Source organism: Pseudorasbora parva, chromosome 9 (assembly GCF_024679245.1).
Source record: "Pseudorasbora parva isolate DD20220531a chromosome 9, ASM2467924v1, whole genome shotgun sequence".
NCBI classification, from domain to species: Eukaryota; Metazoa; Chordata; class Actinopteri; order Cypriniformes; family Gobionidae; genus Pseudorasbora; species Pseudorasbora parva.
Genome location: NC_090180.1, coordinates 1,395,316 through 1,410,204, shown reverse-complemented (window position 1 = coordinate 1,410,204; position 14,889 = coordinate 1,395,316). Strand labels below are relative to the sequence as shown.

The window sequence follows — 14,889 nt, the reverse complement described above, 5'->3', positions numbered from 1 at the left end:
GCTCCGCTTCGCCTTGGGGTCCTGATCGCTCTGAAGGGGTTTATTCTGCGATAACAACCGGCTGGGTGGACATTATCCCTTACTTATTATAAGTGGACCATAATGATTCAGGGTAAGACAAAAACACGGTTTGGAAAATGGATTCATGTTGTACATTCTCATTATATAATTTTTGTAAATCTTGAACACAAAAAAAGTTACGGACAGCAGCTTTAAGCAAAAACTCTCTTAATTGTGAGGTTTTTTTCCCAAAACAAGACTATACTTTTAACTTGTCTAGTAAATGTTTCTTAATGTAAGAATGTTTAGATGTTTAGACTAGAAACAAGACACAAATACCAAGTAAGAAAAGCCTTTTTTGCAGTGTGTCCTGGTTTTGTGTGTAATCAAAATATGGTCATCCCACTTTCCCAAAACCCATATTTTAGGTGAAAAGAAATGCATATCTGTAATTATACACCAGTTAGACTTTGATTTGCTTTGCAGAGCTGTGTTTTTGCATTTGACTGCAGTGCTTTTCTATGGATTTTTTTGTGCAAAATTCATGCACCTGACGTGTTTGATCATTCTCGAGTCTCACATGACATGGCATTCTACAAATGCGGCACTTAATTAAAAAGTTCAACTTTAACAAAATAAAAATGCATCTCCAAACCTTGCGTTTTTTCATTTAACTGCCATGCATCTCGTGTTTTTTATATAGTCGTTTAATATAATAATGTCACTGAAACTCCGCAAACGTCATTTTTTTCCCCTCAGGCATAACTCCTTCTCTTCCGCTATTAATAAACTATACATATAAGAATAAACCATCTTAATGCTTTAAACAATCATAGTACTGAAACTAAATGTGATCTGGTGATCTAAATGCTGTTTGCGCTTTGACTTTGAGGTGTGCGCTTCCGATGATCAATGCAATCCGTCACAGCTCTAATCGCAAGAAATCGTGTCAACATGGCCGCTCGTCTCAAACTGTAAATGTTTAACTTTAGCTCATCCAGGAACTTAATTCTGCCGTTACTCTCTCGTGTTGTTTCCGTGATCATCTGAGCGTCCGTGTTTACTACATTATGAGTAAATCTGTTCATCATAAGCCATCGCTCGAGTCTCCAGAAGACTGGATCGGATTAGACACTCCATTAGTTATTTTTACGATGTCTTTATGACATTTGTTTGGATCTTTAAGTTTGAGAGGAATAATGGACTTCAAATGGACGGAGGGACAGAAATCCCTCAGGTTTCAGAAAGAATATCTTCATTCGTGTTCGGGAGTGAAACGAAAACGACCTGATGGTGAGTTTATGATGACTGAGTTTACATTTGTGGTACATTTGTAAATGTGTGTTTGGGTGAATTATAACTTATAAACAGGCCGACTACAGTAAGCTGAGCCTGGATAAAACACCTCTATATCACGAATCATATCGTTTCCATCAATGATACATATCGTCACATTTTTATATATTGCGATATATCGTTACACCCCTATACTCAACTGAACAAAATATATAACACTGGCCTAGTTGCTTTTGGATATCTTACTGCAAAAATCTTACATAGTGCACCTTTAAAACCAGCATGGGAATTCAAAATGGGTTTTTAGGTCTTGAAATTGTGTGTGTGTGTGTGTGTGTGTGTGTGTGTGTGTGTGTGTGTGTGTGTGTGTGTGTGTGTGTTAACCCTACGTTAACCCCACAAAGATGGCAATTTTCAAAATCCTTGTAACTACACTGTAAAAAAAGGCACATGTTGAACTTTTGCAGTAGAATCGACTTAAATTATGTTAAACTGACTTTAAAAAATTAGTTACATCTTGTATAACTAATTAAAAAAACATTTCGTAATTTATTTTGATGAGTTAAAACAATGTAAAAACATGTGTTGTCATTGAACATATAATTTTTTACATTGTACGTTTTCATGCACCAATAATGAGATTATTTCTAATAATCCAAGTACACTGCAAAAAAAAAAATGCTTTAAAATGCTTTTATTACTTAGTATTTTTGTCCTACGTAGTTCAAAATTCTTAAAACAAGATTATTTTTCTTATCCCATTGGCAGATTATTTATCTTATTTTAAGCAAAAACTCTCTTCATTTCGAGTAATTTTTTCCCAAAACAAGACAATTTTAACTTGTCTAGTAAATATTTCTTAATGTAAGAATGTTTAGGTGTTTGGACTAGAAACAAGACAAAAATACTGAGTAAGAAAAGCTTTTTTTGAGTGTGGGCACAGGTGCCGTTAATAAAGCCTGTGTGAAAGTCTTAATTGGGATCAAATTGGGTGGGCGGGGCTTGCAGAGGGGAATGAGCAGTGTTAGAAGGTGCGGTGAGGTGCGGTGCTTGCCTTGAGAGTGCAGCTTATGCCAAATTCAGACTGCAGGATTCTCGCTGCTCTTCCACACTGCTGACCATCTGGGGCAGCGTTTAATATCTGCTGTGATGGATGGATCGGAGACAGGAGGTTTCACACAGCATGACTGTAAAGCCAACAACTCTCTCTCCGGTGAGCAAACCACGTTTCCCAACTAAACACGCGTGTAAAAATTCCCTTGTAAAAATTGCGTTCCTGGGGGTAAAATATATGTTTTTTTTGGCAGTGTTCCCATCCCAATTTAAATTAGCATTCCCAGGGCTAAATATCACATAATTGGGGGTCACTTCAGCCTGCGGACATGTCAAACCATGGCAAATGTTTCAGCTTTGTTTCTGTTTGATAGAATTGTAAATATATCTATTAAAATACTAATATTCTGGTCTATAACTCTTCCCCGAACCACCCGCTGTCCTGTATCTTCCTCTCTCATTGGCTGTCGGTCATCGCCGATGAGATTTTCAGTCAGAACTCATTTTACACAGCAGGTCTGAATCTCCGACAGGTCCACATATTTAGCCAAATATCTCGCGGGCATCGGCGATTATCTCTGATCTGCCGATGGTTTGCTGATGATCTCGGGCATTTGTTTGCCATTTCGTGAAACCTGTAGATGAGTCAAAATCAGGCCTAAAATCGGGTGGTGTGAACTCGGCATTAGAGACCTAATAACTTCCCAACAGCGGGTCTAAAACAACCCATTCACTGGGTTAAAACAACCCAACTGCTGGGATAAAACAACCCATTCACTAGGTTAAAACATTAACTGCTAGGCTAGAACAACCAATTCACTGAGTTAAAACAACCCAACTGCTGGGCTAGAACAGCCCATTCACTGGGCTAAAACAACCCAACCGCTGGGTTAAAACAACTCAACTGCTTGGCTAAAACAACCCATTCACTAGGTAAAAACAACATTAACTGCTGGGTTAAAATAACCCAACTGCTGGGCTAGAACAACCAATTCACTGGGTTAAAAAAAAACATTCACTAAAGTTAAAACAACACAACTGCTAGGCTAAAACAACCCATTCACTGGGCTAAAACAACCCAACTGCTGGGCTAGAACAACCAATTCACTGGGTTAAAACAACCCAACTGCTGGGCTAAAACAACCTAACTGCTGGGCTAAAACAACCCATTCACTGGGCTAAAACAACCCATTCACTGGGTTAAAACAACTCATTCACTGGGCTAAAACAACCCACTCACTGGGCTAAAACAACCCACTCACTGGGCTAAAACAACCCACTCACTGGGCTAAAACAACCCACTCACTGGGCTAAAACAACCCACTCACTGGGCTAAAACAACCCACTCACTGGGTTAAAACAACCCACTCACTGGGCTAAAACAACCCACTCACTGGGCTAAAACAACCCACTCACTGGGCTAAAACAACCCACTCACTGGGTTAAAACAACCCACTCACTGGGCTAAAACAACCCACTCACTGGGCTAAAACAACCCACTCACTGGGCTAAAACAACCCACTCACTGGGCTAAAACAACCCACTCACTGGGCTAAAACAACCCACTCACTGGGCTAAAACAACCCACTCACTGGGCTAAAACAACCCACTCACTGGGCTAAAACAACCCACTCACTGGGTTAAAACAACCCACTCACTGGGCTAAAACAACCCACTCACTGGGCTAAAACAACCCACTCACTGGGCTAAAACAACCCACTCACTGGGCTAAAACAACCCACTCACTGAGTTAAAACAACCCACTCACTGGGCTAAAACAACCCACTCACTGGGCTAAAACAACCCACTCACTGGGCTAAAACAACCCATTCACTGGGTTAAAACAACCCACTCACTGGGCTAAAACAACCCACTCACTGGGCTAAAACAACCCACTCACTGGGCTAAAACAACCCACTCACTGGGCTAAAACAACCCATTCACTGGGTTAAAACAACCCATTCACTGGGCTTATTTACCTGTGATATTTTATTGGAACAACAATAATAGCCACTAGTTTCTATACGTCAGAATTATGTAAGAATTTAATTGAGCCCAGCAGAATTGCAAACGCTTCTAAAAGCTGAACTTTAAACCAAAGCATTTTCCCAAAGTGTCAAAGACTTCTAGCGATGCCCTTAGTGTCTCACAACCACTTGTCCTTCACGCGCAGGATGCGATGCATTTAAAACGACTGCTTCAGAAATTGATAGTTTCCCACAAAACAATTCCCCTATAAATATAACCTGCCTTCCTCATGTGGACGACTAAACCGTCATTTAGAGAAGAATGAGCGGGAAGGCTGTTATGTTGGCTCGTCGACACATTTGGATGAATTTACGTGTGTGTGTAGATCAACAGCTCTGTGTGACACTTGTCTCATAATCTCCGCCTAAACACCTCAGAAAAAGAGATTATACGGATCTGGAAACTCACACTGATGGATACACCGCTATCATCGCAGTTGTGTGTAATCGGGCTCGCTGATAAACAAACTTTGATCTTCTTGCACTTTTCAGATGCTGGGATGTTTGCCGTGCCGTAATTAGGTGTTGATGTGGGTGCTTCAACACGTTCTGATTATGCATGTCAGAAAGTCATGCATTAACACCCATCGTGCTCTTTTTTTATTTTTTTTTTATTTTTTTTTCTTTCTTTCTTTTTTTTACTTAACTGTTGTGTTCGACAAGCATGCATTTCCATATTATCGGGAAACGCAGCTACTGAATTATTCAGTGCGTAATCAGTCAGGTCAGGGCATTGCCACTTGTCCTCCAGTGATTTTGGTTTCTGGAACAGCCGGATCAAAGGAGAACATTTTTCATTTGTTTGAACAACAAAGCTGTCAAGTTCTGTTTCCTGCGCTCTCGCCCAACATATGTGATAGCGCGGCTTTGATCAGTCCAGTTTTGCATTACAATGAGTGTCAGTTTGTATGAATATGCTGAAGCAGCATTTCCCTTCACAAGGTCTGTTGCTATTCAGGTCAATGCATGAAGATATTTTCAGCCTTTTTTTCTTTTTTGGGGGATATACAAATGAAATAATTATATTTATTAGCAAGTATTTATTTAAGGTACACTATAGCTCCGCCCACTGTCTTGTGCAGCTAAACGAGCAATAAACACGCCGAATATCACAAGATAATCGCTTGTAAGTCTCAGGTCGACACTGGATTTGCAGACAGATTGAGATTAAAACACAACGCTGTGCTTCTATATCGGATCCGACAGGAATGGTGCAGCACACTTATGTGAGTAAAACATGTTTTTATATGTGATATTATTGATACAGATCGTATTGATTATGTGTGCGTGTCTAACAGAACAAACCTTAGCACGCTGTCACAGGCTGGAGAATCCTTTATTTGTTGGTTCACTGCATTAGTTCAAAGCCCAACGCCCCGGAGCCGTGTGTTTCCCAGACGGGCTACACTCTAAAAAAATCTGAGAACAAAACAACCCAATGTTGGGTCAACTATGGAGTAACCCAGCAATTGGGTTCTTTTAACCCAGCAATTGATGTCTACATTAACATTTTTTCACTCTTCTTTCTTAATCGAAGGTCTCACGGAACATCAACCTTTAAGAATGTTTCTGAAGACTTGGTGTCAAAGAAATCAGCAAAGGAAAAACGATGTAAGTGTGCTGTGACAGAGCTTTAAGTTTATATGGGGAGAATATAAACTTTGTGAAGATTTTGCAGCCATGGACACACCCTATTGCTGCAGTTTTCCATCCCATAACAGTCCTGAGCGTCAGGAAATTGGTGCCCAGATCGCTCCACACAAACAGGCCTTGCTTTGTCTCATGCTCCAGCTCACACTAATGCAGGAGGGGAAGGTGGGAGAGGAAATATAACAAACCCCATTCAAAACATGATTCAGACACGGACTGATGAGGGGAAATAAAGAGAGCCAATACAGTCCTGCTCCTGCCTCCTTCTGCTGTCACTTCCTCTAGAAGAACTGCAAAACATGCTCTTCTTACTCAGTATTTTTGTCTTGTTTCTAGTCCAAACATCTAAACATTCTTAAAACAAGAAGTATTTAGACAAGCAAAAGTAATTGTCTTGTTTTGGGAAAAAATAGCTCAAAATGAAGAGAGTTTTTGCTTAAAATAAGATAAATAATCTGCCAAATGCAGATTATTAGGCAGAGCCAGTTTTGGCAGTTCTGACCACGCATTGCGTCTTTATGTCTTCGAGATGCTTATTACAGCTCTGGAAGGGAATAAAACTACAATTTGATTTATTGTAATTGCACTTTTGCAACGTTTGATTTTTATAGCCAATGTAAAAATATATTTTAAAAAATTTACCTGGCTGCCTTAATTTTGAGTTCATTGAAATTAAAAATGTGAGTTAATACAATGAACATTTTTTGAGATTCGACAACCTTTATTAAAAGATTTTGTGAGCATATTGGGTAATTGTGTGTTATTTCTGATGACGCAGTGAAACATGCCAAATAGTGCTATTTTCATGATTTATCACATTGTTTGTGTGGTTTAGATATAATAATAGTTGAGTTTCTATTTATTAAAAACAATTTCCTTCATTGTATCAACTCAATTTTAAGGCAACCAGGTTACTTACTTTAAGTTAAACTAACAAAAACCAGCAAACATTTTTTACAGTGTAGTGATCAACTGTAATGGTAAAATAATGAAATGTTTAAATGTATTTTTTTCTTTCCTGTAGAGCGTGGTGCTAGCAACACCAAGGTCATGGGTTCGATTCCCAGGGAGAGCAAGAATTGACAATAATGTAAAAATGTGTACCTTGAATGCAATGTAAGTTGCTTTAGATAAAAGTGTCTGCCAAATGCATAAATGTAAATGTAAATTCGTTTCTTGGTTATGTCTCCAACAAATTAATAATATGCTCACACTTTCAGCCTGTTTAAAAGAACGTTTTATTCGTATTCAAGTTTCTGCATTTACCCCAGGCAGAAATCATCAACTTGAGGAATTAGTTCTCTTGACTTTAGACTAATCATTTAATAATTATAGAAACCTTTGAAATGTCTATTCGAAAGTTTTTTTTATACCAGGCATTGAAAATACATGGTGTTTATTATACCAAGCTTTTCTTTTCTTTTTTAAAGAAAAGAAAATCCGTAGGCTAATAGAAATATTTAAGTGTTCATGACAGCTTTGTTTAATATCAGTAAAGGAGCCAGAAGGCCTCCGGGCAGCAGCAGATGCAGAATAATGACAGCAGGAGCAACAATAATCAATAGATAGTTTTAGGACAGAATTAAGATTTAAAAATCAAATGTATCAGCGCGCCGTGAAACTGCGGCTCTGCAGACAGATATTATTGGATTATTTATCTTATTTTAAACAAAAACTCTCTTCATTTTGAGTTATTTTTTCCCAAAACAAGACAATTACTTTTGCTTGTCTAGTAAATGTTTCTTAAAGGAAGTGTATGTAAGATTGTGGCCAAAACTGGTACACTCTAAAAAATGCTGGGTTGTTTTAACCCAATGTTGGGTCAAATATGGACTAACCCAGCAATTGGGTTGTTTTAATCCTGCGTTTGGGTTAAATATTTGCTTAAGACAACAACACAACTGCTGGGTTAGTCCATATTTGACCCAACTTTGGGTTGTTTTTTAGAGTGTACTGCAGGTGTATCCCGTCTCCCCCTCCCCCTGGCTCGAGGTTGCCAGATCGGCTCCAGGATCCAGCAGTAGTATTTGTAGCTCCAGCTGTGGTAAGTAAAGCAGAGCTGGCAACCGGGATGTAGAAACACAACTGACTTTGTGATTGGTCGATAGGTGGAGGGCGGAGCTTCAGGCCAAAATATCAACATCAGTTGAGGGCTGGTACAACAACTTTTAAATGACAATATCCTGGCCGGACTGCTGTTGTCGGTGATATAAGTATTTGAAATTAACATGATTTCATAATGTCTAGGGACAAATCCGAGCCATTTTATGATTAATTTAAACACATTTCTTACGTACAGCTCCTTTAATGTAAGAATTTTTAGATGTTTGGACTAGAAACAAGACAAAAATACTGAGTAAAAAGAGCATTTTTTGCAGTGTTACTCTTTTCAGAGTAACCAGAAATGTCATATTAGAATGTATTTTCCTGGTATGGTCTAATCTGACATTTGTGGTTACTCTGAGGGCAGAGACGCTGATGCTGAAATGCTGCAATATGTGTGTCGTTGTTCTAATTCGCCATTATTTGGGGTTGAAGAGCCAGTCAAAACTGATCCTCATTTGTGACCCTGGAGCTCATAATCTCACGGGTATATCTGTGGCCATAGCCAACAATACACTATAAGGGTCATAATTATCCATTTTTCTGTTATGCCAGAAATCATCAGGATATTAAGATCATGCTCCAGGAAGATATTTAGCACATGTTCATATCATAAATGTATTATTAGTAGTAATATGCATTGCTAAGGACTTCATTTGGACAACTTTAAAGGAGATTTTCTCAATATTTAGATGTTTTTGCACCCTCAGATTCCAGATTTTCAAATATTGTCCTATCCTAACAAACCATACTTTCTAGCCCTTCTAGGACTGTTCTTGTCACATACACTCTAAAAATTGCTGGATTAAAAAACAACCCAAGTTTGATTAAAAAATGGACAAACCCAGCGGTTGGGTTGTTTTAACCCATTGAATGGGTTGTTTTAGCCTATTGAATAGGCTGTTTTAATCCTGCGATTGAGTGGTTTTAACCCATTGAATGGGTTGTTTTAGCCTATTGAATAGGCTGTTTTAATCCTGCGATTGAGTGGTTTTAACCCAGTGAATGGGTTGTTTAAGCCTATTGAATAGGCTGTTTTAATCCTGCGATTGAGTGGTTTTAACCCAGTGAATGGGTTGTTTTAATCCTGCGATTGATTGGTTTTAACCCATTGAATGGGTTGTTTTAGCCTATTGAATAGGCTGTTTTAATCCTGCGATTGAGTGGTTTTAACCCATTGAATGGGTTGTTTTAGCCTATTGAATAGGTTGTTTTAATCCTGTGATTGGGTGGTTTTAACCCAGTGAATGGGTTGTTTTAGCCTATTGAATAGGCTGTTTTAATCCTGCGATTGAGTGGTTTTAACCCAGTGAATGGGTTGTTTTAGCCTATTGAATAGGCTGTTTTAATCCTGCGATTGAGTGGTTTTAACCCAGTGAATGGGTTGTTTTAATCCTGCGATTGATTGGTTTTAACCCATTGAATGGGTTGTTTTAGCCTATTGAATAGGCTGTTTTAATCCTGCGATTGAGTGGTTTTAACCCATTGAATGGGTTGTTTTAGCCTATTGAATAGGCTGTTTTAATCCTGCGATTGATTGGTTTTAACCCATTGAATGGGTTGTTTTAGCCTATTGAATAGGCTGTTTTAATCCTGCGATTGAGTGGTTTTAACCCATTGAATGGGTTGTTTTAGCCTATTGAATAGGCTGTTTTAATCCTGCGATTGAGTGGTTTTAACCCAGTGAATGGGTTGTTTTAATCCTGCGATTGATTGGTTTTAACCCATTGAATGGGTTGTTTTAGCCTATTGAATAGGCTGTTTTAATCCTGCGATTGAGTGGTTTTAACCCATTGAATGGGTTGTTTTAGCCTATTGAATAGGTTGTTTTAATCCTGCGATTGGGTGGTTTTAACCCAGTGAATGGGTTGTTTTAGCCTATTGAATAGGCTGTTTTAATCCTGCGATTGAGTGGTTTTAACCCATTGAATGGTTTGTTTTAGCCTATTGAATAGGCTGTTTTAATCCTGCGATTGAGTGGTTTTAACCCAGTGAATGGGTTGTTTTAATCCTGCGATTGATTGGTTTTAACCCATTGAATGGGTTGTTTTAGCCTATTGAATAGGCTGTTTTAATCCTGCGATTGAGTGGTTTTAACCCATTGAATGGGTTGTTTTAGCCTATTGAATAGGTTGTTTTAATCCTGTGATTGGGTGGTTTTAACCCAGTGAATGGGTTGTTTTAGCCTATTGAATAGGCTGTTTTAATCCTGCGATTGAGTGGTTTTAACCCAGTGAATGGGTTGTTTTAGCCTATTGAATAGGCTGTTTTAATCCTGCGATTGAGTGGTTTTAACCCAGTGAATGGGTTGTTTTAATCCTGCGATTGATTGGTTTTAACCCATTGAATGGGTTGTTTTAGCCTATTGAATAGGCTGTTTTAATCCTGCGATTGAGTGGTTTTAACCCATTGAATGGGTTGTTTTAGCCTATTGAATAGGCTGTTTTAATCCTGCGATTGATTGGTTTTAACCCATTGAATGGGTTGTTTTAGCCTATTGAATAGGCTGTTTTAATCCTGCGATTGAGTGGTTTTAACCCATTGAATGGGTTGTTTTAGCCTATTGAATAGGCTGTTTTAATCCTGCGATTGAGTGGTTTTAACCCAGTGAATGGGTTGTTTTAATCCTGCGATTGATTGGTTTTAACCCATTGAATGGGTTGTTTTAGCCTATTGAATAGGCTGTTTTAATCCTGCGATTGAGTGGTTTTAACCCATTGAATGGGTTGTTTTAGCCTATTGAATAGGTTGTTTTAATCCTGTGATTGGGTGGTTTTAACCCAGTGAATGGGTTGTTTTAGCCTATTGAATAGGCTGTTTTAATCCTGCGATTGAGTGGTTTTAACCCATTGAATGGTTTGTTTTAGCCTATTGAATAGGCTGTTTTAATCCTGCGATTGAGTGGTTTTAACCCAGTGAATGGGTTGTTTTAATCCTGCGATTGATTGGTTTTAACCCATTGAATGGGTTGTTTTAGCCTATTGAATAGGCTGTTTTAATCCTGCGATTGAGTGGTTTTAACCCATTGAATGGGTTGTTTTAGCCTATTGAATAGGTTGTTTTAATCCTGTGATTGGGTGGTTTTAACCCAGTGAATGGGTTGTTTTAATCCTGTGATTGGGTGGTTTTAACCCAGTGAATGGGTTGTTTTAGCCTATTGAATAGGCTGTTTTAATCCTGCGATTGAGTGGTTTTAACCCATTGAATGGTTTGTTTTAGCCTATTGAATAGGCTGTTTTAATCCTGCGATTGAGTGGTTTTAACCCAGTGAATGGGTTGTTTTAATCCTGCGATTGATTGGTTTTAACCCATTGAATGGGTTGTTTTAGCCTATTGAATAGGCTGTTTTAATCCTGCGATTGAGTGGTTTTAACCCATTGAATGGGTTGTTTTAGCCTATTGAATAGGTTGTTTTAATCCTGTGATTGGGTGGTTTTAACCCAGTGAATGGGTTGTTTTAATCCTGTGATTGGGTGGTTTTAACCCAGTGAATGGGCTGTTTTAATCCTGCGATTGAGTGGTTTTAACCCAGTGAATGGGTTGTTTTTATCCTGTGATTGGGTGGTTTTAACCCAGTGAATGGGTTGTTTTAGCCCAGCGATTGGGTTGTTTTAACTCAGCGGTTGAGTTAAATGTTTGCCCAACCTGCTGTGTCGTTTTATTTAACTCAACGATTGTTTAAAAATACATCAGTGGAAAGATTATTTATTGAGCTTTCAGATCATGTATAAACTGACCCGAATGACCCTTATGCTTTGTGGTCCACAGTCACGTGTGTGTCTGAAAAATGATACAAATGCTTATTTCATCAAAATTTATTTCTGTAAAAATATGTGACACTTAATTTTGTGTCTGTGTCAGGAATTACAACTACAGTACACATCCAGATGGAGGACATAACGCTTAACCTCTATTATAAAACGTCTTTTTTATGCATGACATTTAAAATTAATCATAATTGTCATCTATTTTAATGGGGGGGGGTCATTAATATCCAATACAAAATTATCATACAGTACAAAGTCCTTTGCAAAACACTGTAATATAAAAAAGAGGTTCTGTGAAGATCATAATAGAGCCTCACTTAGATGTGTGAAACACACCCTTTGAGTAAGGAATGGCACTGTGATTCAACCAGTTTAGTTCTTCTCTCATATACAGTGTGTATATATATACTAAAATGAACTAAAGCATAATCTATTCAAAATCTGCCTTTTGTAACATGAGACAAAATCCAGTTACTCAGCATATATCTGACAGCGGGTGCACAAAGAGTGGCTTTCCTGATGTGATTCCTCCAACACTGCAGAAAATGCTCTTCTTCCTCAGTATTTTTGTCTTGTTTCCAGTCCAAACATCTAAACATTCTTAAAACAAGAAGTATTTACTAGACGAGTAAAAAGTCTTATTTTGGGACAAAATAACTCAAAATGAAGAGAGTTTTTGTTTAAAATAAGATACATAATCTGCCAATGGGGTGAGAAAAATAATCTTAAAACAACATTATTTGGCAGATTGGCACCCCAATGGCAGATTATTTATCTTATTTAAACTCTCTTAATTTTGAGTTATTTTGTCCCAAAACAAGATCATATTTTTTACTTGTCTAGTAAATGTTTTGTTAGAAATTTTGACTAGAAACCAACAAAAATACTAAGTAAGAAAAGCATTATTTTCGAGCAGTGAACCTGGTTAGATCCCATTTTAATATAGCATGTTGTAGTTTTTGTCAAGTGGTTGTTAATATATCGTCCTCCTCTTCAGCGCCCTCTTCTGTCTGCTCGCTGCTCCCACTGGCCGAATCTTCATTTCTGCAAAGTCCAGAGACTGCAGATGGCCCTTCCATGGCTCCCAGTTCACACCCTGAGGACACAATCAGGAATGATCTTCACTAACAGTCATGTGCTCATCATATCACTGGGCAGCATCTCTGAGAAATTTGTAAAAAAAAAAAAAAAAAAAATGTTTTGCAGAAACGTGTCTCATGCTCCCCAAGGCTGCATTTATATGGAAAAAAACCTGTAATATTGTGAAATATTATTCCAAATTAAAATACCTTGTTTCTATTTGAATATCATTTAAAGTATAATTTATTTCTGAGGTGCAAAGCTGAATTTATCATCATTCCTCCAGTCTTCAGTGATCCTTCACTAATCATTCTCAGATGAGGATCTGCTGGTCAAGAATCATTTCTTAAAAAATATTTTAAAATTAAGCTACCTGGTTGCCTTAAAATTGAGTTCATTGAAATTAACAATTTTAGTTAATACAATTACCAATTTTGAGAATCGACAACCTTTATTAAAATATTATTAAACGATTTTGTAAGCATATTGGGTAATTGTGTGTTTTTTATTTGTGATGACGGAGCCAAATTGTACTATTTTCATGATTTATCAAATTTTTTATGTGGTTCAGATACAAATTTTTAAAACTGGTTTCCTTCATTATATCAACTCATTTTTAATTTCATAACCTCAAAATGTTATGGCAAACAGGTTACTTTTAAGTAACAAAAAATGTACAGTGTATTATCAGTGTTGATAACCTGATGCATCTATTTCCAGGATTTTCTGATAGAAAGTTGAAAAGAACAGTATTTATTTGAAATGTTTATTTTCTGTCATATCCATTTCATGCATGTAGGGCTGAGCGGGGTTAGTTATAACACACATGGTCTCAAACATCTCTTTACAAGGTAAAAAATAGCGTTGGTTTAACGGTGCTGCCTCCAGGTCACACAGTCTATTTTGGATTCTTTTTAATCAAATGAAACACCAATTTATTGTTCAAGCCTATCTCAGGAAAGAAGAGCTCCAATACTAATCAATGAAAGTGCAAAACAAAGGGTCACATGACCCACAGGGCTCCATTTTGTGTCCTGTTTCAGCACGTGCTCCATATTTTCTCCAATGAAAACGGCATTTTTCTCTAATTTCCATCCAGTTAATCACCCACAAAAAATATGAATCCCCTTCACTGGTAAGTAAAGAAGTATTTTTAGGAACTTTAAATTATATATCATCAAATATTTTAGAATAAATAACAAAAAACTGTGTTGCCTCAAGGCAACATTGTACCATAATGGAATCGCATAAGGCCATTCCAGCGCACTTGGATACAAATGTAGAATATTTGTAAGGAAAAGAGAGAGGCAGGAGAGCGAGGGTAATATTAAAGATGGAGATGAGGATGAAGATTGATATGATAACTTGGTGTAATGGTTTGGTAACTCTTGTGTTCCACGATGGTACAATGTTGCCAGAGAGCAACAGCTGAATTTGAAATGTTACTTTTTATTAAATATGAAATTTGTAACACATTATAAACTGGATAATGTGTTTGTTCAGGTGTCTGGTTAAAGAAACTGTTTTCAATAAATATATATAATATTTCATAAAAATGTTAAATATTTCAATTTGTCCTTTGTGGTACAATGTTCCCTTCAGGCAACAAACTTAAGAAAAAATAAATAAATACAAAAATTATGACATTTTGTATTGCTATTGGTGAAGTGTCCTATTTTAAGCAGGACAAACACATTTTCCTCATTGAAATCATATTGTGTACCATAGAAGGTTAAAAAAAAAGTAAGTAACCTGGTTGCCTTACAATTTTGAGTTTATTGAAATTAAAAATTTGAGTTGATACAATGAAGGAAATTCGTTTAATAAATAGAAACTCAAATATTATTGTATCTGAACCACATAATGTGATAAATCATGAAAATAGCACAATTTGGCTTCGTCATCACAAATAA

At 37.3% G+C, this 14,889-nt stretch overlaps 1 protein-coding gene across 1 annotated transcript in view; it reads right to left on the bottom strand.

Annotated features, from left to right (window-relative positions):
- Window positions 1–11,940: 11,940 nt before the first annotated feature.
- tnn (tenascin N) overlaps window positions 11,941–14,889 on the bottom strand; it is a 74,429-nt gene continuing 71,480 nt past the window's right edge. The window contains exon 14 of the mRNA XM_067453465.1: window positions 11,941–12,992. Coding sequence (XP_067309566.1) covers window positions 12,870–12,992 — 123 coding nt within the window. The 3' untranslated portion in view covers window positions 11,941–12,869. The remainder of the gene's footprint in view (window positions 12,993–14,889) is intronic.